At 41.6% G+C, this 27,316-nt stretch overlaps 1 protein-coding gene across 3 annotated transcripts in view; it reads left to right on the forward strand.

Annotated features, from left to right (window-relative positions):
• The window catches only part of grhl2b (grainyhead-like transcription factor 2b), a 580,987-nt gene that overhangs the window by 490,328 nt on the left and 63,343 nt on the right, over positions 1 to 27,316 (forward strand). For all 3 annotated transcript variants that reach the window (XM_069920439.1, XM_069920440.1, XM_069920441.1), the window contains 3 exons: positions 5,055 to 5,110; positions 9,469 to 9,625; positions 12,312 to 12,423. In XM_069920439.1, coding sequence (XP_069776540.1) covers positions 5,055 to 5,110; positions 9,469 to 9,625; positions 12,312 to 12,423 — 325 coding nt within the window. The remainder of the gene's footprint in view (positions 1 to 5,054; positions 5,111 to 9,468; positions 9,626 to 12,311; positions 12,424 to 27,316) is intronic.

The raw sequence follows: 27,316 nt of genomic DNA on the forward strand, positions 1-27,316 counted from the left end.
ATTAGTATAACATCTTAAAAAAGATGTAATAATATTTTGGGGTATGAATGGAAATAACATCCAGAAGATCTTTTCATCAAATTCCATAGTGAGTAAGACCATTGGGCTGTTCACTGTTGTTTAAAAACTGAGTTACTGCTGAGCTCCTCCAGCTTTTCTGTGCTTTTACTACAATCACAGTGTCTGCAGACTTTTGTGTTTCATTCCATTCAGTTGAATCACTGCGGAATCTCTTCACGGGATGCCTACCCTGAAGAAGTGCTCCGCTCTTCAAAGGGAGTTCTATGAGAGTCTATCTCACTGATCCCCCTCTGCATTACCTGCTGCTCTCAAGCTGCCTTAAGTCCTCCGCCTGCCCTTTCTTCCCTCCTCCCCCAGCCTTTCTGTTCAGGCACCTAGCTGGCTTTTTTTGCTCATACTTTGAATAGGGCATGGCCCAAAATGTTGGCTATATATCTATACCTCCTAAGGGGTCTGTGAGACCTGCTGAGTTCCTCCACCATGCCTGTGTTTATATTACCTTTATTTTGCAAGTTTTAACATTCTCAATGGCTTTTACAATAGGATTGGCATGTGGGAGAAAAAAAAGTGATCCTAGGTTGGTGGTGTCTACATAGCTGGTAGCAATTGTTGGACTAGGACATCATAGAAATGTAGTTTTAGATTTCTGCATAAACTGTACATCTGTAGATGGCATCAGTTCTTGTTAGAATTATATAATATTAAGAGAGAAGGTTGCTTTTATGCCTGTGCAACCACAATTTTAGCCATTATCTCTTCATCTGATTACACTAATATTTGATATTCTTTTGTCTGGCATTTGTTCAGCAATTCCATTGATGTATTTACTTTAAGTATCTATTGAAGCAGGAGACTGCCGCCTGCATTATCATTAACAAGATATTTGTGTAAAATATGCTCTTGACAGCTCTTGGCCTGTTCTCATTGGAATTGAGAAGAATGAGGGGGGGTGGGGGTGGGAAATCTCATGAAAACATTTAGAATGTTGAAAGGCTTGGATAGAGTAGATATAGAAAGGTTGTTTCCCATGGTGGAAGAGTCTAGGACAAAGGGGAACAAATTTTGGATTGAAGGGTGTCATCTGTGAACAGAAATGTGGAGGAATTTCTTTAGCCAGAGGGTGGTAGATCTGTGGAATTTGTTGCCACAGGCAGTTGTGGAGGCCAGGTCATTGGGTGTATTTGAGACAGAGATTGATAGGTTCTTGATTAGCCAGAGCATCAAAGATTATGGGGAGAAGGCCAGGCAGTGGGGCTGATTGGGAAAATGGATCAGCTCATATTAAATGGCAGGGCCAGACTTGATGGGCTGAATAGCTAATTTCTGTTCCTATGTATTATGGTTTTATTACCTATACAAACCATGCTTGTTACAATGTTTGTAACAACTTTTATAATTATCAAAAAATATTTGTAATAAATTTTATAATTGAAATCTAGTGTAAATGCATGGATAATCAGGTAGAGGAGTGTTATTCAAATAAATAAGATAACATTTTTAATGAAAAATCCGATTTAATGGTGTCCATATTTAGGTCTAATGTGCTCTAAATGGAGCTGATGGATCCTCATTATGGGGACTTCTTTCTACCCGACGTAATTATAATTGGCTGATTGGTTGAAGATAATATAAGTTCTGCATCTTTTGTGGTGGTGATGCAATCTGCAAATGAAATATACTCACTCACTAACACATTACTTTTTCATTAACATTTATTTGTTGGTTTGACTAACTATGCAATGAATTTATGAATTGACTATACATTAATGTATTATTTTATGTCTTGTCTCCTTACTGGATCAATTTGATGAGCAAAGTAGTCCATTAATGTTTTGGGTATGTGCCAGATTAGATATGTCATGTTTTCCAATGGTGATCTCCACAAAGCAACAAACAGAATTATTGTGGAAGAATAATCATTAACCATGCCACTGCCCATATAAAGCCGTTGTGTGTGTGAAAATGTTGGAATTCTTGTCTTCATTCTGCTCTTGAGAAACCTCTTTGCATTGATAATCTGTCATACACAGGGAAATCTTCATTTCCAATTGTCTAAATGAGCCATTCTCAATGGACCCCAAAGCACTGTAAACTCCCCAGCGATGTGATCTACCAGGATTGTTGCCTGAAGAGGGTGCACAACATCATTAAGGACCCCTCCCACCCTGCACACAGCATCTTTCAGCTGCTCCCGTCAGGGAAGAGATACAGTAGTATCAGACCCAGCACCACCAGGCTGAGGAACAGCTTCTTCTCACAGGCAATGAGAACGCTGAACGACCAAAGGAACTGATCACACTAACCCTCTGACTCACATCTTCATGAAACATTATTTATTTATTTGTACATGTGGATAGTTGTCCTGCATATGTATTGTGTGTCTGTATGAGTGTTATGTCTGGTTGTTTGTCTGTGTGTTTTGCACCAATGACATGAGAACGCTGTTTCATTGGGTTGTACTTGTACAATCAGATGACAATAAACTTGACTTGATTTAACTTAAACAATTTGAAAACCTTTCATCTTATTAAAGGGACATTATTCCCTGTTGCAAATTGTTTCTTGCCAATTCTCAGTTTTTTTGTGATTGAATCTTCTCTGATGTTCATTTCAGCCTGCTAAGTGGAAATTTAAAATCCACTAACGACGCATCAGAGGTAGGAACAATTTTACATCTAAAAGACATTTAGACAGGTACATAGAAATGTTTTGGGGTGGGCTGTGGCCCCAAGTAGGCAAATGGGATTAAGGGGGGCACAGTACATTTAAGGAGGTTTACGGACTAAACTCAAAATATTTTTAATTTTGTTTATGTATTCCGTAGGAGAGAAGTACGAAGTAAATCAGCTAAACTTTACTGCTTCACAGGGTAGGGGCCCCATAAACTTTGAGCAGAATCCTAATGGGGCCATCGCCAAAAAAAGTTGAGAATGGCTGGTCTAAATCAATAGTGTATAACATTCTTCTGGGAAGGGTCAGATTGGCAATCCAAACCTCTTCTGGGGGGGTGGGGGGGGCAATCAAAAGAAGAGTATTTTGTTTAAGACAGACATAAATCAGAACTGCAATGTTTGTTTGCTTATCGAAACCTGTGTCCTCTCTCTTCTACTTGCAGATTCCTTACTCTGTTGCCATCCCACGTTTCCAAATACACGGTGTTGCTACTCTGCTGCTTTCCTGCGTTTTGCATCACCCACTGCTTCACTTGTCTCCCAATTGATTGACCCCCTTGCAGTCTCACTCACTGCCCCACTCACGACATCTACTTTTCATCTTGTCATACCTGAATTTACAACAACTCGCACCTGCCAGCCAGTACCAAAGACCCATACCTGCCAACTCACATCATCTGAGTTTAGGACTGGATGTGAACCAGAATCCAGAATAACAGAATGGTCTGGATATGGTCATGAATATGTGATCCCTGGATGTCACATGCCTGGGACTCTAACTGCAGACCAATTGCTTGATATTAAGCAGCCCTGTTGCTCTGTGTCCCGTTAAGAATTAGGGGTGGGACGGGGGGAATACATGGGGAGCGCTGAGTCCTTCCTTGAGCCATTGATTGCAATCTGCACTCCACAAGTCATGGTCTCCTTTGCTCTTCCATAGTAATAGATTTCTGGGGACTATCATCAAGGTCACAGTCAGGCAGGTAGTGTGGTGAGAAGCAGGCAAATCAGAAGCAGGGCTACAAGCACTAAGGAATGGCAAGGACAACAAGATGCAGCTAAGTGGACCCATTGTGGCTTGCAGTCATTAAACTGCAATGGACAAGGTTTGGGCCATAATTGTCACTTGTTCATGTGGTAGGGTCAAGACATGGGGAAGCACTTTAGGATGTAACCCATGGTTGTCAGAGTTAGATCGGTGCATGTCTTTTGGGAGGTACGAGGAGAATTCTTTCATCCTGTAATTTGTAATTCAGGGAGAGAGAAGCGGTAGATAGCCAAATAAAACACTTGAATTATCAATATAATATATGACAGTGAAAACTCGGTAACTTGTGACTTCCACTGTGTAATTGGATCCTGGATTTCCTCACCTCAAGACCACAATCAGTGAGGATTGGTAAGAACATTTTCTCCACAATCTCCATCACTACCGAAGCACCACAGGGCTGAATTCTTAGTCCCCTGCTCTACTCACTTTACACCTATAGCTATGTGGCTCGGTACGACAATAACAAATTTGCTGACAATACCACAGTAGTGGGTTGTATAAAAGGAGGCAATCAGTCAGCATACAGGAGGGAGAGTAGAAACTTGGCTGAATGGTGCATCATCAACAACCTCACCCTCAATGTCACCAAAACCAAGAAGCTGATTGTAGACTTCAGGAAAGGAAAACCAGAGGTATACGATCCAGTGGTCATTGAGGGATCAGAGGTGGAGAGGGTGATCAAATTTAAATTTCTCGGAGTCACTATCTTGGAGGTCCTTTCCTAGACCCAACACAAGAATGTCATCGTGAAGACCCAACACAAGAATGTCATCATGAAGAAAGCACGTCAGTGCTTCTACTTTTTCAGGAGTTGATGGAAGTCTGGGATGACATCAAACTCCTTGGCAAGAGGGAGCAGTGCCACAAGACTCACACCAACAGGTTCAGGAACAGTTGCTATCCCTCCACCATTAGACTCCTCAACAACAAACTCAATCAGGGACTCATTTAAGGACACTTTGCTCATTATTTATCATTGAATATTAATTTTCTGTGTTGCACAGTTTGTTTGCTGCCTTGTTTACATTTCTCTATTTTGTATGTGTATCTTTTCTTGATTGGAGCTTCTTTTATGCACTACTGATAAGTAGAAATTCTGCCTGACCCACAGGAAAAATAATCTCAGAGTTGTATGTGATGTCATGTATATACTCTGACAGTAAATTTGAATTTGAATTTGACATTCTAACTTGGATTGCTAAGCTTTAAGTAATGGTCAAAAAGACCATCAAAACTTTCATAATCTACTTTTTAACTTCAATGCATGAATCCATTGCTAATGTCTGCCTTTCCTCCCCCTATAATTGCAGAAATACCGGAGTCCTTCATTAAGGGATGAAGAATTTATCTACGATCATGCAGGAGGGTAAGGCACAAGAAATCTAATGATACAGTGCACCTTGTTACAGGAACAAGGCAGATCCAGTGTTCATCCGTTTGTTGTCCCAGAGCTTTATGTCAGCTGATAGTTTCTGTGAAGGCCTGACAAGTGAACACCTTGAGGGCTGCTTTGGGTCAAAGCTGTCATGTGATTTGCATGAAATGGACTATTACACATGGTCTCTGCATTCTTTTGTGAATATTGGATACTTGCATGAGGTATTAAAAGTGCCTAGTGTTGAAAAACAACATCCCGACAAGTAGTTAATGGACAGAAAAAAGGAAGAGTAAAGAAATACAAGTTGAATTTAGTTGAGGGCTGTCAGTGTTAAACTATTGCTGCACACTTTGATGGCAGGTGTCCTATTCTTTCTGGTATTTTTACCTGTTTTCCGATGCACACTCCAGGTGGAATTGATGACCTATAGAGAGAAGCCCCAAATTCAGGTAGACCACTTTAATTGTTATCATTTTTAAAAAAAACAAAGGACTGCAAAATGTTGTGAAAAAAGCCCATAATAGCAACACACCTGAGTCGGATTGTGCTGAAGTCTGAGCGGGACTTGGACTGGATGATAGTAGGTCTTTTCTGCCTTTCCTTACAACTGAAGCCTTCCATTCCTGGTGATGTGAATCTTTTCTGCACCCTTTCCACAATGATATATTTGCTGTAGGTGGACACTTTTCAGGAGCCCTTTCTGACATTCGTGACTCTCTGATGGTAAACCGGCCTTGTAAACTCTTTGCAATACTTTCTGTATTTTACGAATTGCAATATATTAATTACATTTTATAAAGTTTTACAATGGACTTTTTTTCATAACTGTGCTCCTAACCATGCATTTTACAGAAAACGTAACATTCATTCAAAATTGGAAGAAATTAAAGCAGGACCATAAGACCATTAGCGGGTGGCACGGTTACCTTAGTGGTTAGTGCAACGCTGTTACAGCACCAGCGACTGGGACCAGGGTTCAAATCCCACGCTGTCTATGAGGAGTTTGTACGTTCTCCCTGTGTCTGCATTTGTTTTTGCTGGGGCACCGTTTTCCTCCCACCATTTGAAGCATACTGGGGTTGTAGGTTAATTGGGCGACACGGGCTTGTGAGCTGAAATGGCCTGATACTGGGCTGTATGTCTAAATTTATAAATTTAAGACACAGGAACAGAAACAGGCTATTCAGCCCATTGGGTCTGCTGCCATTTAATCATGACCTAATCCATTTTCTCACTCATCCCCATGGGCCGGCCTTCTCCCCTTAAGCTTTGATGCCTTAAATACACCCAATGACCTGGCTGCCACAGCCATCTGTGGCAACAAATTCCACAGATTTGCCACCATCTGGCTAAAGAAATGACTTTACATCTGTGTTCTATGCAGGTGCTCTCCAATCCTAAAATTGTGCCCTCTTTGTCTCTCTCACTGTGGGAAACACCTTTCTACATCTGCTCTGTCCACGTATTTCAAAATGTTTTGATGAGGTTACCCCTCATTTTCCTAAATTCTAAAGAGTGCAGCCAAGAGCTGTCAAATGCTCCTCGTATAATAAATCCCTTCATTCCCAGAATCATCCGTGTAAACCTCCTCTGAATCCTCTACAGCATCAGCACATCCTTTAACTGAGGAGCCCAAAACTGCTCACAATACTCCCAAGTGAGGTGTCAGCAGTCCCTTTATGAAGCCTCACCATCACATCCCTGCTCGTATATTCTATTACCTCTTGAAATGAATGCAAATATTGCATTTGCCTTCCTTACCACCTGCAAGTTTACTTTCAGGCTATCCTGTAAGAGGACTCCCAGGTCCCTTTGCATCCAGGCATTCTCATTTTTCTCCAAAATTTAGAAAATAGTCTGCCTGTTTATGTTTTCTACCAAAGAGCATATTTCATTTGCCACTTATCTGCCCATTCTCCTCATCTGTCCAAATCCTTCTGCAGCCTCTGAGTTTACTCAACACTACCAGCTCCTCCATCTACCTTCGTATCATCTGCAAACTTGGCCACAAAGCCATTCATTCCATAATCTAAATATACAACATAAAAAGAAGTGGCCCCAACACCAACCAACCCCTGTGGAACCCCACGAGTAACTAACAGCCAACCAGAATATGATCCCTGTATTTTGACTCTGCTTCCTGCCAATCAGCCAATGCTCTACCCACACTAATATGTTTCCTGTCATACTTACCTTATTAAGTAGACTTATGTGCAGACTTTGTCAAATGACTTCTCAAAATCCAAAACCAATAAAATCCCCAATGTCTGGCACCTATGGGGATTGTGGATGCCGAAAATGCAAATTTTCTGATTGACTGAGACTCCCTCTTCCAATGCCTGACTAATACACCTGCATTAAGAATATACAATTTAAAAGACAAAAGACAGTGGAAAATATAAAGTAATCTGGAAAAAAAATTATTATTATAGTTTTTAATTATGTAACGTTCACTTTCATCAAGTAATTCCCGTAAGTTACAAACTTTAAATTTGAAACCTGATCGCTGAAACTTTTAACAGCATTGTGCTAACTGCTACGCTAACCATGCCACCGATGTAATTAATCCCCTCCCCAAATTTGCAGATAAAGCCTTACTAATATCCTTAATACTTATACAAATAAAGATTCTCACTCGGCAGACATGGGTAGGCACTTTGGGAGAGTTGCTCAAGCAGCCAGCAGCATCTGCTGGCTCTTCATCCTGGGTGCTGCTCTTTTATTCAAACACAACTTTATTGAAACTTTATTCAAACAGCTGCTGCAGGCAGGGCACAACGGGGCCACTCTTCTAGCTGAATGTTTGCTCCCATTTTCGGCAATGCAACCTGAATCACCTCCACTTAAGTTTCCCGGTCAGGCCCTTGTCTGACCTTCCTCATGCTGACAACCCGACTCACCTCTATGCAAGTGATGACAGTGAAAAGAATCCAAATGCATTGAGGAACATTGCTAGTTCAGTGGGGCAAACCTACGCATGTCCAACAAAGTCTCAGCTGCCCAGTTGTATTTATTTATTAATTAATTTCCTTGATTTTTTTTTCTTGCTGGTTGTTTGAGTTTGCGGTTGATTGAATTCCGGATGATGGGGATTTTACTGTCACAACATCCACTGTATCTCCTTTATCTGGCACGTTTGTCGCTTCTTCAAAGAATTCCAATAGGTTTGTCAACCAAAATTTTCCATTAAGGAAACCGTGCTGGCTTTGGCCTTTATTACCTGCCAATTATACCTGTTAAAGTTAACCGACGCTGTAATAAAACAAACAGCAAAACCAAAGTGCTACAATCACTTTTTTATTATCTTTCGCTAGCGGGAGTGAGGAGGTCAAAGAAAAAGTAAGCAATGTAACTCATTCCCTGCATAGAACCTCACTCAAAGTACACAGTAATCTTGCTCAGCATATACAGATAGATCCCAACTTAAGATGTCCTGAGATATGATATTTCAAATTTACGATGGTTCTGTTCTTGTGTTTTTTTTTGGCAAAATCTCATGTTTTTTTAAGTGGAAATCTCATGTTTTTTGTCAGTGAAATCTCGCTTTATTTTTGCCCAATTTCAATTTACGATGCGATTCCTGACAATGAACCCCATTGTAAGTTGGGTTCTACTTGTATTGTCCTTTAGGTGGGTGCCTATGTGCATTTTTCAATGTAATTTTAAATGGTTTTTTTACTTTGGCAATCTAATGTTTTTGCTACTTCTGTTCTTCGCAGCGTCTGCGATTTACAATCCAACAACTTTCTGATACGCCATATCTCTCGCTTCATGCTCCCATCCCATTCTAGTCATGCTATTTTCTGCAGCTGTGGACTTTTTGTTGGCCTACTTACTGCAGCAGAAGCCCCCTTCCTATAATTCTTCACCTAACTACCAATCTACAGATGTACTACAAGGTCATCCACTTGATTTCTTATGCTGCATTCATTTAAATACAAAACCTTTAGCCATAATAATTCTCTGCAAGAACTACAATGATCATAACTGACAACCAAATTTTTTAAAAAAATCACTCTGCTGGAGGACCTCAGTGGCTAGAGCAACATTGTGAGAGAAAATGAATGTTGACATTTTAGGTAGATATCCTTCATCGATCCCTTCCTCAGTCTTGATGAAGTGTTGACCATTCTTTCTCCTACTGAGTTGCTGAGTTCTACCAGGAGATTGTTATTTGATCCAGATTCCTGCATCTCCTGTCGTGTGCGTTTTCAGTTTAACTAAAATTAAATTTAACTTTTAGCAATGAGTCTAAGTGCAAATTGCTAATATTGTCTTTTGCCAAGTCCTGCATGTGTTTCTGTCGACTGTTTATCCACACATTGATAATTCTTGCTTTGTTGCAGAGATTCATTCCACTACACATTGGAAGCAACAAAATCCTTGCGCCAGAAGCAAGGGGAGGGGCCAATGTCTTACCTGAACAAAGGACAGTTTTATGCCATAACACTCAGGGAGACTGGAGCCAACAAATGCCTTCGTCATCCAATTAGCAAAGTTAGGGTAAGTGGCTACATTGCCCTTCATCTTAAATTGGCCTTCATTGACACTTTATGTGAAATGGCAGGGACATTTTAAGTTCATGTCAAAAAATAGTGCATTTATTAAAAAGTTGTACTCATGCCTGAAGGAGATTGTTTTGGTATATTCAGCATTAAGGGGAAAGACCTGCATTCCTATGTAATTGCTGAGTTCTGTGAGAATAATTCCAGGGCTCCTGTTTTCTGTTTAATTGGGGATCGGTGGGAGTTTGAAAAGCTTCCCAATTTCTGTCTTGAGGAGGTGTGGATGGGAGAATCACTGTCTTTTGTGGTATTAAACATGTTAATTCAGCCATTCCAAATGTTGCACACAATTGTGACCTGCTCAGGTGACTAATATTTAATCATTTCAGCTTTGCAAAGGAGTTCCTGTTTTCAATTGTTGCCGAGAAATTTAATCGTGTTTATGCTGAAGGTTTTTCTCAGCAATTTTTTTTTTTGACTGAAATGTATAACAGAGTCAAGTCACAGCAGTCATGAAATTCAACCAATGATATAATATAACCCATGCAACCTGATGTGATTTCTTTGCCAGGATGTGCAGTGTGAAGCTGCTCCCTGTGCACAATTTGGAATGCCACAGGAATGTTTGGACCACAATTTCCTTGGGGGATAGGGGGGCACTGATTGTGGGACAACACATTTGTAATCCCGCATTGCTGAAGCTGAGGAAAATATTTAATCCTTGAACTCCCACCACCTCCTCGCCCAAGTCCACCCTCACACCCGCCCCTCTCCCCCGCCACTGTTTCAATTCACACTGTTGCTTCTTTCCCATCTCTGAAGCACGTTGAGACCCCTAAATGCTCTTCCCACCTCTTGTTGGTAAGATAACTACCAGTGTGTAGATGAGTGATGAATCAGGGAGAAGTTGATGCTCATAATTGTAAGTGAAATATTAGTGTCCTTGCTCTGCTGTGTGCTTGAAGTCCCAGGGTGCTCTATTTCAAAATACTGATTTAGGAATCCTCAGTGTGGTAGAGAGTTTAATGTCTCATCTGAAAGACAGTGCCCTAACATAGCTGTAACCTTTCCACATTGTACCAGTTTTAACTGACGTGTACAGTATGTTGCCAGAATGTTTCCAACCACAAATCTGACACCATAAAATCTAGAAAATACCTGAAACTCATTGAAATCTAGGACTTAAAACAACTTGCCATTTCCAACATTCACAATTTTTCTTCCATTCTTCCAAGTACACAGTTTTGTAGGATAGTAGCTCTTTCTTCCAACATTTATAAAGGCATCCAAATAAAAGTGGCTTCAACAGCCTGAACATTGACAATTTTTTTTTAACAGTTTTGTTTTACTATCTTGGCCTGAATTGGGTACTGAATCATATCTTCTACATCCTGCCCAGCATAACAACAGTCTGAAAACCAGGGCCAGTAGTACTACATTCGTGACAATTTTCTAACTATGTCCTTCTTTGTGACCGAGCTGACTTGAAACTTGGTGTGTACCATACTCTGCAGTGGTGGTCATTAAGAATCTTGAACTTGAATCTTTTTAACAATGCAGCTCTCTGTGCCATGTAACTTCTGATTTGAAGGTGATGGCACATGTTAAATTGCCATTCATGAAAACTGCCGTCAGACTCCAATTAACTAATGTGTAAAAAATGCTGGGGTGTTAAAACATGCATTCAGTCCCAACCTGCTCTTCTGCCGGATAGAATTTTCTCTTAAAACTGCAGGATGCCATGTTTTTTTTTTAAATGGAACTCTTTTACACTGATGTGTTATGTGAAGCAAGGCAGCTTGCATACGGAAAAAATTTTGGAATATGAACAATGAAGATTTGAATGTTGATAACAGCACAAATGGAATGAAGGACCAAATAATGTTTCACTTGTAGCCGACCGCTACAAAGAAACACTCACATACAGTGTGGCAGGTTAAGCTCACTTCTTTATTAGGGCTGGAAAGGCTGCTTTTATACTGTTCTAGTTCCCGCCGTTTTTGCTGATTGACTGAGTCAGCCATATGAATAACAGTAGCGGACGGGAACATCCATGCTTGTGAATGCCCTTCTTCTCCAGCCAGTTTCTGCTGAGTTAGCAGGGCAGCTTGATCAATGCCATTTTAGGGGTGTTGGTCTGATGCTGCCCCAGCTTCTACCCCCACCAGTTCATTGTCCTGGGAGTCGCTTTAGCGATCTCTGTCCGCGTCTGCTGCCGCGCCATGTGCCGGCCCGATCTCCGCAATTGTGGGCTGCCACACATTAGCCTTTTGCTCCTTTACTTCTCTTTCTCCTATTGTTTGGGGCACTGGGCAATGCTCATGACGACTCTTAATGGCAGACAGAATGTAAAATACACCATGTATATCACATTTTTAATGAATTATTATGTGACACTAAAAGGAACCTGGAACCTGCAATCATCTCAAAGCAATTTTTAAAAAAACTCTCTGGAAAGTTTTATTGCAGAAAGAAATATTGGGCTTTCTGCTAACAATAAGTGACAAGTGTTTACAGGGTAATTTTAAGGTATTACTATCAATTGAGAAAAAGGCATGGAATGTGCTGCAAAGTTTGTCTCCAGGTAACGTATAATCATGAAAAATAAGATCAATATTTGATTCTTTGTTACTTTTCGGAAGGTGCAGACGATAGAACTTAATGTGAATAATCCATTTCCCCAGAGTGTAATAATGGTGGTATTCAGTGAAGATAAAAATCGTGATGAACAACTGAAATATTGGAAATACTGGCATTCTCGACAGCATACAGCCAAACAGAGGGTTCTTGATATTGGTAAGTGACCCTCAATGAAATGAATAACAATTACAATGAGAATTTCTAATTGTAGTGGTATTGCTTAATGACTAAAGAGGATTATACTAATTTTTACTGGGTAGATTTACTACAGATTTGTATTTTGTGTAGGATTTTATGGTGATTATGTTGCCATTTTGTTGGGCCCTTACCTCTTATTGAAAGTGCTGCCCACCATAATATTTGAGGAGCAAACCGAGTATTCAGGGCTTTGGTCATCACAGGCATCCATTCTCCATTTCCTAGAAATGAATATTAATTGAAACCAGAAGGGAAATGCTCCCAAAGCCTTCACGAATCGAATGAACCTGTGGTGAAATGTCAAGATGATTTCAAGGCTTCCAATATTTACAGCTCTTGCAATCCCTTCCACTGTGCTTCTATCTCTTTTTAAACCTTTCATTTATGCACTGGTACAGGCATTTAGTCAAAGGTGGTGATGGAGACTGGGATATTAACATATATTACATAGGCTTCTTGTTGGCCATTGTCTGTTGGTCATCTCTCCAAACTTGAGTGCCCTGTTGAGAAGGAAAAACTTAGGAGATGCAGTAGACCAGTGAGGGGTTCAGCAGCTGAAGGACTCGGAGGCTGTGTGCTGTTGGAGACTTGCAGTCAAAGGACCCACACGGGCTCATGGGAACCAGTTATTCGAATCGGGAGGGCAAGAAAGATTCCCAAAGGGCCTGTAAGTTTGCAGGCTACCTGATCGTATCAGAGATTTGAATCTCGAGCTCGGTTTTCTGATGGGTCTCACAGAGGTCTGTGTGGCTGCAGAGGCTGAGGCAGCACTGGAAGTGAATTCACAGAGACTCTGCTTCTGAAGGGACTCTTTTGCTTCTCGTTCTCTTACTGTAAGAGGAACCAGGCAATGCACATGGTGACTCTTTGCCTATGGCAGGCAAATGGAAAATTTCATGTATAGTACAATTTTGTATTTTTACATAACAAGAAAAGGAATCTTGAAAAATCCTTTGTGCATTTAACCTGAAGCCATGCCTGGTTCCTTGCTAATTTGAGGACCCCCTTTCCTATACCAACTCAATATGCCATGTATTTATTGTTGTGCATTTTGTCAGATCAACTACATTTGCAATTGTTTGGATATTACTTTGGATTGTAGGAGACGTGATAAACTAAGTTTTTAGATGAGGCATCTCAATGTCACCAAAACTAAAAGAGCTGATTGTGGACTTGAGGAAGGGAAAACTAGAGGTGTATGATTGGAGGTCATTGGGGGAATCAGAGGTGGGGAGGATGAGTAAATTTAAATCCCTGGGAGTCACCATCTCGGAGGATCTTTCCTGGACCCAACACACTAGTGTCATCATGAAGGAAGCACCTCAGCACCTCTAATTCCTTAGGAGTTTGCAAAGATTTGGTATGACATCAAAAACCTTGGCAAACTTCCACAGATGTCTATTGGAAAGTCTGCTGACTGGCGACATCATGGTATAGTATGGGGGCACCAATGCCTCTGAGCATAAAGCTCTCCAAAAGGTAATAGACACAGCTCAGGACATCACAGACAAAACCCGCTCCACCATTGAGAACATCTACAGGGAACGCTACCATCGGAGAGCAGCAGCAATCATCAAGGATCCACACCACCCAGCACACAGTCTGTTCTCACTGCTGCTATCAGGAAACAGGTCTAGGTGCTACAAGACTTGCACCACCAGGTTCAGGAACAGCTGCTCTCCCTCCACCATCAGACTCTTCATCAACAAACTTTTTTAAGGATTCTTTCTTTTTGCATTATTCATTACTGATTATACAGGTGGTCGTCAAGTTAAAAATGAGTTCCATTACCCAAGTCTGTCTTTAACTCGAATTTGTATTCAAATCCAAACAGGTACATATGGTCCTTATTTAACATCAGTTTGTCAAATATTTATCTTAGTATATATTTTTTTTACCTTTATTTGCATATAAAACACTTCCCAATACACTAAAACATCCTAAACATAATACAGTACATAATAATGATACAGGTAAAAATACAGTTCTGTATGTAATAATAGAAGTAACTTTATATGGTCATAAGATCATGATTGAAAGTTAACACTCACAGGAGGAGATGTTAGAGAGATGCAGCACCCCGACCCCATGGCCCTTCTCCATCTTTGCTCCTTCCCTCCTGTTCACTCGCCCCCCCCTCCATCTCACCCCCCCTCCATCTCACCCCTCCCTCGCTCCCGCTCTCCCCTCCCTCCCTCCCGCTCGCTTTCCCCTCCCTCGCTCCCTGCTCACTCCCCCCTTTCAAATGTTCCCACACAATGTGGTACGCTACTCTCTCACAGTGCTGGGTGACGGCAGCATTATGCAAGAGAATCCCACAGCATAACCACGATCAAACCAGAAGTTCACAGGATTCTACTTCTGGTCACTTTTCAGTATGTAAGCATGAGTTGTTTGTAAATCAGATGCTTCAACCTGGGAACTGCTTTGCTTTTTTTATATTGCACAGTCAGTTTGCTTACATTTACTTTGGTTTACATTTCACTTTCTTGTATACATGTCTTTTCTTGAGTACAGTTTTTTTTGTACTACTGATAAGTAGAAATTCTGCCTGGCCCACAGGAAAAAGAATCTCAGTGTTGTATGTGACGTCATGTATGTGTTCCAACAAAAAATCTGAACTTTGGAAGTTGGTTTACAGTCAGGAAGATATGATGGCATAGTCAGTTCAGCAGAAAAATGACAAATAGAACATAAAACAGAGTACAGGCCCTCCGGCCCATGATTTTGTGTCAACCTATATCAAGCTCTTCAAGTGCAGTAATATCTTTGGGAAAGTGCAACAAAGTAAAGGGAGGAAGAGAGGATATTAAGAAGTGCAGAGGAGCAGTGGGGAGTGTTTGTCCAGAGACCCTTAGCAGAACAGGCCAATAAACTGATTGATCAGCTGGAGAGGGGATAGTGTTGATAATTAGAACCCAGCTTCTGTACTGTTTATAAGTCCCATGACAGGATCGATATGTCTGCATTGGAGAGGAGGAAGAGGAAATGTACAAGAATAGGTACATAGAAAGTAGGAGCAGGAACTAACCATTTAGCTCTTTAAGCCTGCTTTACCATTCAGAACGATCATGGCTGAATGTATGACCTCAGTACCATATTTCTGCTTTCTCTCCATACCCCTTGATCCCTTTAGCCAGCAGGGCCACATCCAGCTGCCTTTCTAATGTATCTAACAAACTGGCCTCAACAACTTTCTGTGGTAGGGAGTTCCTTAAGATGTGGTTTCATTGACAAACTTGTAGATGGCATTGGAATTGGGCCTGGCCACACAGTCATGGGTGTATAATGAATAGAGCAGTGGGCTAAGCACATATCCTTGGGCGCACCTGTGCTGATGATCAGTGAGGAGGAGACGTTGTTTCCAATTTGTACGGACTATGGTCTTCTACTGAGAAAGACAAGGATCCAGTTGCAGAGAGGGGTACGGAGGCCTAGAGTTTGTAGCTTCTTAACCAGCACTGAGGGAATATTAGTAATGAAGGCCGAACTGTAGTCTATGAAGAGCAGCCGTATGTATTAATTGCTGTTTTTGAGATGATCCAGAGCTGAGTGGAGAGCCAGCGATATTGCATCTGCTGTGGAGCGACTGTGACAATACGAGAATTGCAGCAGATCCAGATCTTTACTTAGGTACGTGTTAATTCTGGGCATGACCAGCCCTCTCAAAGCATTTCATCACAGTTGAAATTAGTGCTACTAGGCAATAGTCGTTGAGGCAGCTCACACTACTCTTCTTGGCACCGGGATGATTGATGCCCTTTTGAAGCAGGTGGGAAGCTTTGACTGCAGCAATTAGAAGATGAAAATGTCCGTTAACACTCCGGTTTGTTGGTTATCACAGATTTTCAGTACTCTGCCAGGTATCCCATCAGGGTCTGACGCCTTGCGAGGGCTCACCCTCTTGAATGATGTTCTGACATCACCCTCAGGGACAGATATCACAGGGTCCTCAGCCTTCTCTGTGATTCTAGTAGGGACTGTTTGGTGGTTCTTCTTAAAGCAGGCATAGAAGGTGTTCAGCTCATCAGGTAGTGAAGCATCATAGTCATCTATAGTCATCCATCACCTTCGCTTTGTAGGCTGTAATGGCCTGCAATCCCTGCCATAGCTGCCGTGAATCAGTCTCTGTCTCTAGCTTCCTCCAGAATTGTCAATTTGCTTCAGAGATGGCCTTCTGCAGGTCATACCTGGATTTCTTACAAAGATTTCGATCCTCGGCCTTAGACATTCTTGTTCTCACTCTCAGCAGATTGCGGAGTCTCTGATTCATCCAAAACTTCTGGTTGGGGAACACCTGGGCACACACTCATTCACACAGGTCTTGATGAAGTCTATGGATGAGTTCTTGAATATGTTCCAGTCCATCGATTCAAAGTAGTCCTGCAGATGCTTCTCCATCTCCTGTAAGGAGACCCTCTTACAAATGTTCAAGCTCCCTCTCATGACAATGAAATTGTTAATGGTGGCTTGTCTCTGAGGAAAACAAATCACTGATCAGTGTCATGTCTTTCCAATACACCCTGAAGTTGTGTACAGGTGATGTGAGGAAATATGATTTATTTGGCAAAGTTTTTCCTCTGTATTTCTGGGATGGCAATTATTCTTCATTGGGACCACAGAGCCCACCTCACTGACAAAAGACAAAGGAGGAAAAACCCAACACCCAACCCCAACCAACCAATTTTCCCTTGCAACCGCTGTAACCGTGCCTGCCTGTCCCGCATCGGACTTGTCAGTCACCAACGAGCCTGCAGCAGACATGGACATACCCCTCCATAAATCGTCATCCGCGAAGCCAAGCCAAAGAAAAGAAGAAAGAAGAAATTCCTTCAGAGTACTGGGATTGTGGAAAAAAGTTCCTAGAACTGGAGAATACTCCAGCACAGAAATGGGCCCTTCAGCCTATCTAGTATATGTTGAACTGTTCTGTCTAGATCAGTGGTTCTCAACCTTTTTCTTTCCACTCACATATATATACCACTTTAAGTAATCCGTATACCATCGGTGCTCTGTGATTAGTAAGGGATTGCCTAAGATGGTATGTGAGTGGGAAGGGAAGGTTGAGATCACTGCTCCAGACCCAATTGTTACTGAAATATTTTGCTTGAGAAAAATTGTCATTGGCCAATTTCCTTTGGAGTTATGAAACCGTGCACATAACGAGTCAATGAGGTACGATTAAAACAGTGGTTTTCAAACTTTTTCTTTCTACCCACATACCATTTTAAGCAATCCCTTACTAATCACAGAGCACCTATGGCATAGGGAATACTTTAAGTGGTATGTGAGTGGAAAGAAAAAGGTTGAGAACCATTGGTCTAGACCATTGACGTATCCAGACCATAGCCCTCCATACCTCTCCTATCCAATTTTTAAATATATTTATTTTATTTTCCTATTTAGATTGTGGATGAATACCATTTTTATATACAGCCATTATAAAATGATTATTGATGATTTTGTGTCCCTTAACTCTTGATTGTGACAAAGATTCATTTAATTAACATTGAAGTAATTTACCTCTGGCCAGTCATGACCCATTTGACACTGTAAGGAAACATCCAAATGGCAAGCAGAAACTGTGGGTTCAGTGTTCGTTCAGTTAATGGTGCCACAGGGAAAGTTATCAGCTCATGATTAAATGGTGGGGCAGACTTGATGGGCTGAACAGCCTATTTTTTCTCCTATATTTTATGGTCTTAAGGAATGCTGGTTAAGAACCAGCTTCAATTCACTTTGTGTATTTGATAGCTTCCTATTCAAGTTAGATCATCTGGCATGATCTTCCTGTTACGTGTTAAATGTGGTATGTGAGCCATTTTATTGTTCTAGCAGAACCTGTTAGTCTTGTGGGTGTTGCAAAAATGAGCCATTGCAGTGTTAAATACATTCACAGGACTTGATGTAATACACTACAGCTTATTTTTAATAGACTATATCACCCATAAATGTACTTTCTGGCGATAGAGTCTGTCTCTAGTTGTTCAAAATGCTTTGAATTCCCCCTCACCCAGTCTTTTATCATGTTACGAGCAGTTACTAATTTCCAGAACATCTAAAATTCCATGAATATCAAAGTTTCATGTTTAAACCTACTTATTGAAATATCCTATTTTGAATGCTTTCACTAAAACGTTTGTTGTCTGCCCCAGTGTACAGCCAAAATTGAGCTTGATCATTTTCCCTGGTGCTCTATCAGTAAGAGCAAAAATATTGCAGGGATCATTCATTTGAACTAGCAACACTGGTGGAGTGAGAAACCAAAGTAATGCTTCAGGACAGTAAACATTGTCCGATCTGGGAATGGGCAGATAAAGTGTGCTTTAAAATGAAGAGACAGGAGGAGAGAACAAAAAGGGAAGATGTGATGGAGTTGAAGATTAAATGTCTCAGATGATCGTGCAAGATAGCAAAAGTCTAGAGCAGGCGCAGATGCAGAAAAAGTGTTTAAATTACAAGGGGGTGCAGGAGTAATGTAAATTTTTATGTGAATTTAACATCTTCTTTGGCTTGGCTTCGCGGACGAAGATTTATGGAGGGGGTAAAAAGTCCACGTCAGCTGCAGGCTCTTTTGTGGCTGACAAGTCCGATGCGGGACAGGCAGACACGATTGCAGCGGTTGCAGGGGAAAATTGGTTGGTTGGGGTTGGGTGTTGGGTTTTTCCTCCTTTGCCTTTTGTCAGTGAGGTGGGCTCTGCGGTCTTCTTCAAAGGAGGTTGCTGCCCGCCAAACTGTGAGGCGCCAAGATGCACGGTTTGAGGCGTTATCAGCCCACTGGCGATGGTCAATGTGGCAGGCACCAAGAGATTTCTTTAGGCAGTCCTTGTACCTTTTCTTTGGTGCACCTCTGTCACGGTGGCCAGTGGAGAGCTCGCCATATAACACGATCTTGGGAAGGCGATGGTCCTCCATTCTGGAGACGTGACCCATCCAGCGCAGCTGGATCTTCAGCAGCGTGGACTCGATGCTGTCGACCTCTGCCATCTCGAGTACTTCGACGTTAGGGATGTAAGCGTTCCAATGGATGTTGAGGATGGAGCGGAGACAACGCTGGTGGAAGCGTTCTAGGAGCCGTAGGTGGTGCCGGTAGAGGACCCATGATTCGGAGCCGAACAGGAGTGTGGGTATGACAACGGCTCTGTATACGCTTATCTTTGTGAGGTTTTTCAGTTGGTTGTTTTTCCAGACTCTTTTGTGTAGTCTTCCAAAGGCGCTATTTGCCTTGGCGAGTCTGTTGTCTATCTCATTGTCGATCCTTGCATCTGATGAAATGGTGCAGCCGAGATAGGTAAACTGGTTGACCGTTTTGAGTTTTGTGTGCCCGATGGAGATGTGGGGGGGCTGGTAATCATGGTGGGGAGCTGGCTGATGGAGGACCTCAGTTTTCTTCAGGCTGACTTCCAGGCCAAACATTTTGGCAGTTTCCGCAAAGCAGGACGTCAAGCGCTGAAGAGCTGGCTCTGAATGGGCAACTAAAGCGGCATCGTCTGCAAAGAGTAGTTCACGGACAAGTTTCTCTTGTGTCTTGGTGTGAGCTTGCAGGCGCCTCAGATTGAAGAGACTGCCATCCGTGCGGTACTGGATGTAAACAGCGTCTTCATTTTTATAAAAATTTATAAAAATTTTATAAAAATTTTTATTTTTATTAAAAATGTAAATTTTTATGTGAATTTAACATAAAGATGCAAGAAATTCTGCTTAGCAGAAACTAAAATATGCCATGTTACCATGGGAAAAGAGCCAAGAGGAGATGGATAGTGGAGACCAGATGTCTTTGTTTGGACAAGGGGTGGCTGAGGAATGTCTTGAAGATCTTCCCATTACAGGGAAGGTCCTGTGGGTGCCCTAGATTTGCTCACTGGCTTCCGGCTGAAGGTGTCAGTTGCATGCAAGGGATCAGTAGCTTGGGTGGTGTGAGCTGGATGGAGAATGGACCTATAGTTTGGAGAAAGAAGCCAGTGTACTGGTGCTGGCAGTTTTGTTGCTTTGTGGGGAGGGGAAACCGGGCCGGTGTCTGGCATTTTCTGTAACATTGGAGGCCAGCAGTCTTAATAGGTTGGGGTGGGGGATGTTGGGGTCCAGCTGTTAGAAGGACAGAGGGGAGGCTCACTGGTGCAGCAAGTGCAACCACTGCCTCGCAGCTCCAGAGACCCAGCTTCAAACCTGTCCTCTTGGGCTATCTCTGTAGTGTCTCCTACCTTATCTCTGTGACCCACAGGTTTCCTCAGTTGCAAAACACAAAAGCCATGATTGAAGTAAATACACACTGCTGGAGAACCTCAGCAGGTCAAACAGCATACATTATATAGCAAAGATAAAGATATATAACCAATGTTTCGGGCTTGAGCCCTTCATCACGGTATGAGCAAAAGGTAGGCAGGTGCCTGAAAAAAATGGTAGGGGAGGGGGAGGAGCACAGTCTGACAGGCAGGAGGTAATTGGTGGATAAGAGAGGAAGGGCACATCACCAGACACCAGGGGATGGCTCTGTGAATGGAGAGGAAAGGGGTGGAGAGCTGAAGGATAGAAGACAGAGGGATGGGGAAAAGAGAGAGAATGGGAGAGAAGGCTAACAGAAACTGGAGAAATCAACATAAATGTCAGCCGAATGGAGAGTGCCCAGACAGAAAATTAGGTGTTGCTCCTTCAGTTTACGGTGGCCTTGGTTTGATTGTACGAGACCATGGGCTGACATGTCAGTGTGGGAGTGAGGCACAGAATTGAAATGGTTGACTTCTTCACACGTCCCAAAGACCTATGAGTTGGTAGGTTAATGGGGCATGGTAAATAGCCCTTAGTTTGGAGGTGAGTGGTAGAATCTGATGGATATGTGAGAAAGTAAAATGGGATTAGTGTAATGCTTGCTGATTGATGTTGGCCGAGGAACCGGTTTCTGTGTTACCTCACTTGCTGTGCCTCCAGGCCTCATGGAAATCCTTTCATGGATATGCTGGTTTTCAAAACAAGCGTACACCCTAATAGGTCAAATAATGATTTGCTTTAATTCTTTTGAGAATTTTGACAATTTAATATCAAAATAATGAATAATTCACACAACCTATTCCCCATCTACTCTTTGTTAGCATTCTTTCTTTTTAATAACTCGAGAAAGATTATGCGCTTCGGGCATTTGTATTTTAACAGCTTCTGCTTTGGTGTTACATTGCTCATTATTAAAGATTAATAGCATGGAACTCACACATGCAGTTTGGAAATATTTGACCTTTGATCTTTTTTCTTAATTTGAGACACTAGAACACAAACTTGTATAATAAAGTTCAAAGTTCAGATTCATTGTCAGAGTGCATACATGACATCACATATAACACCAAGATTCATTCTGTGGGCCAGGCAGAAGTTCTACTAATCAGTAGTGTAAAAAAAAACTGCTCGAGAAAAATTATGTATACTAAAGAGAGAAATGTAAACAATCTGTCAAATACAGAAAATAAATATTCAATAATAAATAATGTACAAAGTAAGAGTCCTTAAATGAGTCCCTGATTGAGTTTGTTGTTGAGACTGATGATGGAGAGGTTCCTGAACCTGGTGGTGTGAGTCTTGAGGCACCTCTACCTCTTTCCTGATGGCAGCAGCGAGAAGAGAGCATGTTCTGGGTGGTGTGGACCCTTGATGATTACTACTGCTCTCTGACGGCAGGGGCTCCCTGTAGATAAGGCAGTGAATATTTTGGATCTCACATTTGACCCTTTGCCCACGACTAACACTACTTGTACTGGGTTAAATGTGAAGCTCTTAATACTGGATTCCAAAGAGGGGAACAAAAAAAAGCACTGGTTGGAGTTAGTGGGAGGTGGTGGTGAGTATTGATAAAAGTGTATGGAGCCTCATTCTGCCCAAACAATATCCCCAGATTTTATTTGTAAGACGTTAGCTGTGTCTCTACATGTTATAGATACAGTCGATACAGCATGTTACAACAAGTTGTTTCCACTAGGACATAACTTGGTGTAATGTGGGTTCATCCATCAAAAAGTATTTGTATGTACACGTCAGTTTAATTTGTGATGCCGTTGAGAAAATTCCCATGAACCATTCTTACAGTGGTGAATCAGACTTGATCAGCTGGAAATACATGAGAATGTGAGAAATAGGTGTAAGGTTACTGGAGATCAGGCTGTACAGTACAGTTGTGTGTACATGCATGCAGAGCCACATGCAGGTATACTGAGGTTAATATTATCGTTCACCCTGCAGTGTTTGGTTTCCAGCACACTTGGGACATATGACATTGTAGAGCTGTCTTGCAATTCTCATTTTGATAAAACTCCTGCGCCAAATATACTTTTGACTATTTGATTGGCTTTGAGCAACAGTTTTGAAAAATATGTAAATATGGCTCCTGGTCATATCCTGCTTTCTATTTTTCTGTAGTGCACAAGTGCACTGGAGAAACTCCACAGGTCATGCAGCACCCATTGGAAGTGAAAGGAAACCCACGTCTATGTGGTAAAGGGCCAAGGCCTGAAATGTTGGTTACTCTTTACTACCTATGGATACTGTGTGACCTGCGGAGTTTCTCCAGCACATTTAGATATTGCACTCGGCCCCTGCATTAGCAGACTTTCAGGTTTAACAGTTTCCTATTAATTTGGTGGAGGAATATTGATTGGAGCAGTAACAAAATTGCTGAATATTGCTTAAAATAAACCTACCTACCATTTTTTCCACTTTTTCTTAAAAACTTCTGTTTTTGAGTCAACCTTTTGCAGATCCCTCTTAACATTCTTTTCCTGACAGCACATTGTGGAGGCTGCATAGATGGAAGATTTTCTTTCTGGGTCTATGCCAAGCTTTGATTTTTCTCCAGTAATTTTTATAACATTAAGCATATTTTTGAAATAGCTGATGTTTGAGACTTCTTTTCACAACATGGCCACAGAAGGAGATAAGGAGGAGCTGCTTCTCCACAAAAATCTATGGAATTCTCAGCCCAAGGAAGCAGTAGAGGCTGCCTCATTGAAAGCATTGAAGACACAGATGGATAGGTTTTTGAACCATAAGGGAATTAATTCTGGGGAATGGGAAGGTAAATTAAGTTGAGTCCATGACCAGATCACTCATGATCTTATTGAAGGGCAGAGAAGCTTTAACAGGTCAGATGGCCGACTCTGTCTCCTATGTTTCTTCAGTTCTTCAGATTGAAACCTGTTCAGAAAAATGCAGGCAGTTTCTGTAAGGTGCGATTTTGTTCGTTAATATTTTCGTATGATTTCAAAGGGAGGACATTCAGCCATTTGAGTTTATGCTAGCTCAAAGCAATTCCATCAAGACCCATTAATTCCTTTGCCTATCTCTCCATAACTATCTCTCCATGTCTGTTAACTCCCTATTAGGCAGGTTGTGGGAAGTTTTGATTTTCAATATTATATACAGTAAAATCCCCATTATCCAGTCCCTACAGGGATCACAGGTGTCGGATTTGTGAATTTTCCATTTGACTGAGACTCACTCCTCCAAATGCCTCACTAATACACCTGTATTAAGAATATTCTGTTTAAAACACAAAAAAAAGTGGAAAATGTAAATTTGAAAAATAAAATCAATATTGTAGTCTTTAATCAAGTAATTCCCGTAACTTACAAAATTTAAATTTGAATCCTGATCGCTGGGGCTGTCAAAACATTGTGTTAACTGCTGCACTAAATGTGCCACTATTATAATTAACCCCCTCCCCTTGCACTGACAACCTGACTTACTTCACACAAGAGTCCCGGTCAGGCCCACAGCACCACCCGACTTCCCTATGCACAAGTGTCCCAGTCAGATCTTTGACCCTCTTCCTTTAAATTTGATCGTCAGTTCCTGGCACTGTAACAGTGTTGCAGTGGCTACTAAGCTAATTATGCCCTGCCCCACATTTACAGACTTTTACTAGGCAGGGATAGGGAGGCACTTTTGGAGTCTGGGCACTTTCCAGCCAGATGGCACTAACATCGACTTTTTCACTTTCTGCTAACCTGCTCTCCCTTCCCTTTCCCCTTCCCTCATCTTCTTTCCGTCAGCTCCTCACCACCTTCCCTCTCCATTCACAGAGCCATCCTTGCTCCCCCTGCTTGCTGCTGTCCCCTCCTCCTAGTACCTCCTGCCTGTGCTATCATGCTCCACCCCACTTACTTTTTTATTCGGATACTTGCCAACATTTTTCCATACCTTGATGAAGGGCTTAAGCCTGAAATGTTGATTATGTATTTTTAAAAAATCTTTGCTGTATAAAGGATACTGTTTTACTTGCTGAGTTTCTCCAGCATTATGTTTTTGTTATATTTAAGACCTGATTGGTTAGATTTTTGCTTAGTAGGGGAATTAAGGAATATGGGGAAAGGTCCTGGTTCTCCCACTCACATACACATGCTTGAGCAATTTCCAGTGGCCAATTAATCAAAGCAAAGCAGACCACCCAGGTCAAACCCATGCAGTTACTGGGAAATGTGCAAACTGCACACAGACGACACCGAACCCAGGACTCAGACACTCTGAGGCAGAGCTCTACTACCTAAACTACAGCACCTCCCAAAACATACCACAGCAGAGCACTACTTAGTTAGAGAGCATCTTTCAAAGAATCCACGAATTAGGAGCTTACTGTATGAGGGATTTTGGTACAAGGAAACGTTGATGAGGTCTCCGCTGTTTGTACTGTTTCCTGATGAACCTGTCCAAGATCGATATGGTGACAGGACTTTATATCTCTCAACCAAATGGATGTTAAAAATTCATGGAAATATTTAAAGCAAACCAAAGGAATGCTCCACGTGTTCTACAATATTAGTCCATAAATCAAAGTAACTAAAATTGATGTTTTTACATTCACTATTTTTCTTAATAAATTTAGACATACAGCACAGTAACAGGGTCTTGACCCATGAGCCTTGTGCTGCCCAATTACACCCAAATAACCACACCCCTGCTACATTTTTTTGAATGGGGGATGAAACCCGAGTTCCCAGGGAAAACCCATACAGACACTGGGAGAACGTTGTGACAGGGTATTTAGAGGTGGATTGGGAGGAATTGTTAGAGCAGCCTGCACACACACATTTTAAAACACAGAATACTTGCAGGACTTTTGCAGAATGCTTTTCGCAGGAGGCAACAAAGTATCGACAGCAGCTTGCCTGGGAGAGCATATGATCCTTGTGGGCAGAAGAGTTTTGCTCTCAGAGAGGGAGGGAGTGAAACAGAGAGGAGAGAGACAGAAATCTGTTCCAAAGGGAGGGACAAGCTGGCAAACTTTGGAAGACTGTCTGGTCAAAGGAGAAGACTAGCGGTGTGAAAGGTGACCTGAAAGAGAGAGAATCATCTGGAAAAGGAATCTCTCTCTGAAAACCAGCAAGAACCCTCCTGAGTGGTAACCATTTGCCTGTTAAGCACCAAAGACTGGTGAACTTTGTTAATGCTAACTTCCGTGCACAGTACAAGGTTTGCCTGCAGCCAGTGAAATTGGACTGTGATCCAAAGAATTTTTCTAATCTTAAATATACATTATAGACACCTGCGCTTAGTATCAGAGGGAGGATTAAGTAGTTAGGTAGGTTAAGAAAGTAGGTTAAGTAATAAGTTAAAGTTTAATTCTGTTTTCTTGTTCAAATATAATTAAAAACTACTTTTGCTAAAGTAACCCTGTGTTGTGGTGCATATCTATTGCTGCTGGTTTCTGGGGTCCTCTGGACTCCATACAACGTATAAACTCCTTACAGACAGTGTAGGATTTGAACCCAGTTATGATCGCTGGCACTGTGACCGCTATGCCGCCCCTACTTTGTTGTTGGTGGGTCGTTGGTGGATTACCAGATAGCAGTGAGGAAACGTACTGGAGGGAGTTAGATCAGCTCATTTGTAATTACAACAACCTTACACTGAATGTCAGCAAAACCAAGGAGATGATTGTGGACTGCAGGAGGAAGGCAGGGGAACACGACCCAGTCCTCATTGAGGGGTCAGTAGTGGAGAGGGTCTAGAACTTCATATTTCTGGGTGTAAACATCTCCGAGGATCTGTCCTGGAGCCTCCACATTGATGCAATCACAAAGTAGGCTCACCAGTGGCTACACTTTGTTAGGCATCTGAGGAGATTCGGTATGTCACCGAAGACTCTTGTAAACTTCTACAGGTGTACCGTGGAGAGTATCCTAACCAGTTGCATCACAGCCTGGTATGGAGGCAACAAATCTCAAGACAAGAATAAACTGTAGAGGATTGTTAACTCAGCCTGTGACATCACAGGCACCAGACTTCACCCAATCGATGACACCTACATGAGGTAGTGTCTTTAGAAAGCAGCCTCTATCCTCAAAGACCCTTACCACCCAAGCCGTGCCCTCTTCAATTTGGTACCATCAGGAAAAGGTACAGGAGCCTAAAGACGAGCACTGAACGGCACAAGGACAGCTTCTTTCCGGCTGCCATCAGATTCCTGAATAATCAATAATTTTTAAGAATCAAAAACACTTATTATTATTATTATTTGGTTATGGAACCTCTAACACAAAGGATTCTTATAGATCAGCAATTGAAGGGCTTTGTCATAAATTAAACCGAACATAAGATTAATTTATTTGCAGATGATGTGTTAGTATATTTAACTCAACCACAATTATCACTATGTAGACTTTATAAACAATTAATAGAATATGGAAGAGTTTCAGGATATAAAATAATTGCGATAAAAGTGAGGTAGTAGAATTAGTACAGGGTGATTATTCACAATGTCAAAAAGATATTCAATTTTAGTGGACTGATAGGATTAAATATTTAAGTATATGTACAGATAATAATTTGAAAAATTTATATAAATTAAATTATATTCCATTATTTAAGAAAATAA

The sequence above is a fragment of the Narcine bancroftii genome, chromosome 2 (assembly GCF_036971445.1).
Source record: "Narcine bancroftii isolate sNarBan1 chromosome 2, sNarBan1.hap1, whole genome shotgun sequence".
Lineage (NCBI taxonomy): Eukaryota > Metazoa > Chordata > Chondrichthyes > Torpediniformes > Narcinidae > Narcine > Narcine bancroftii.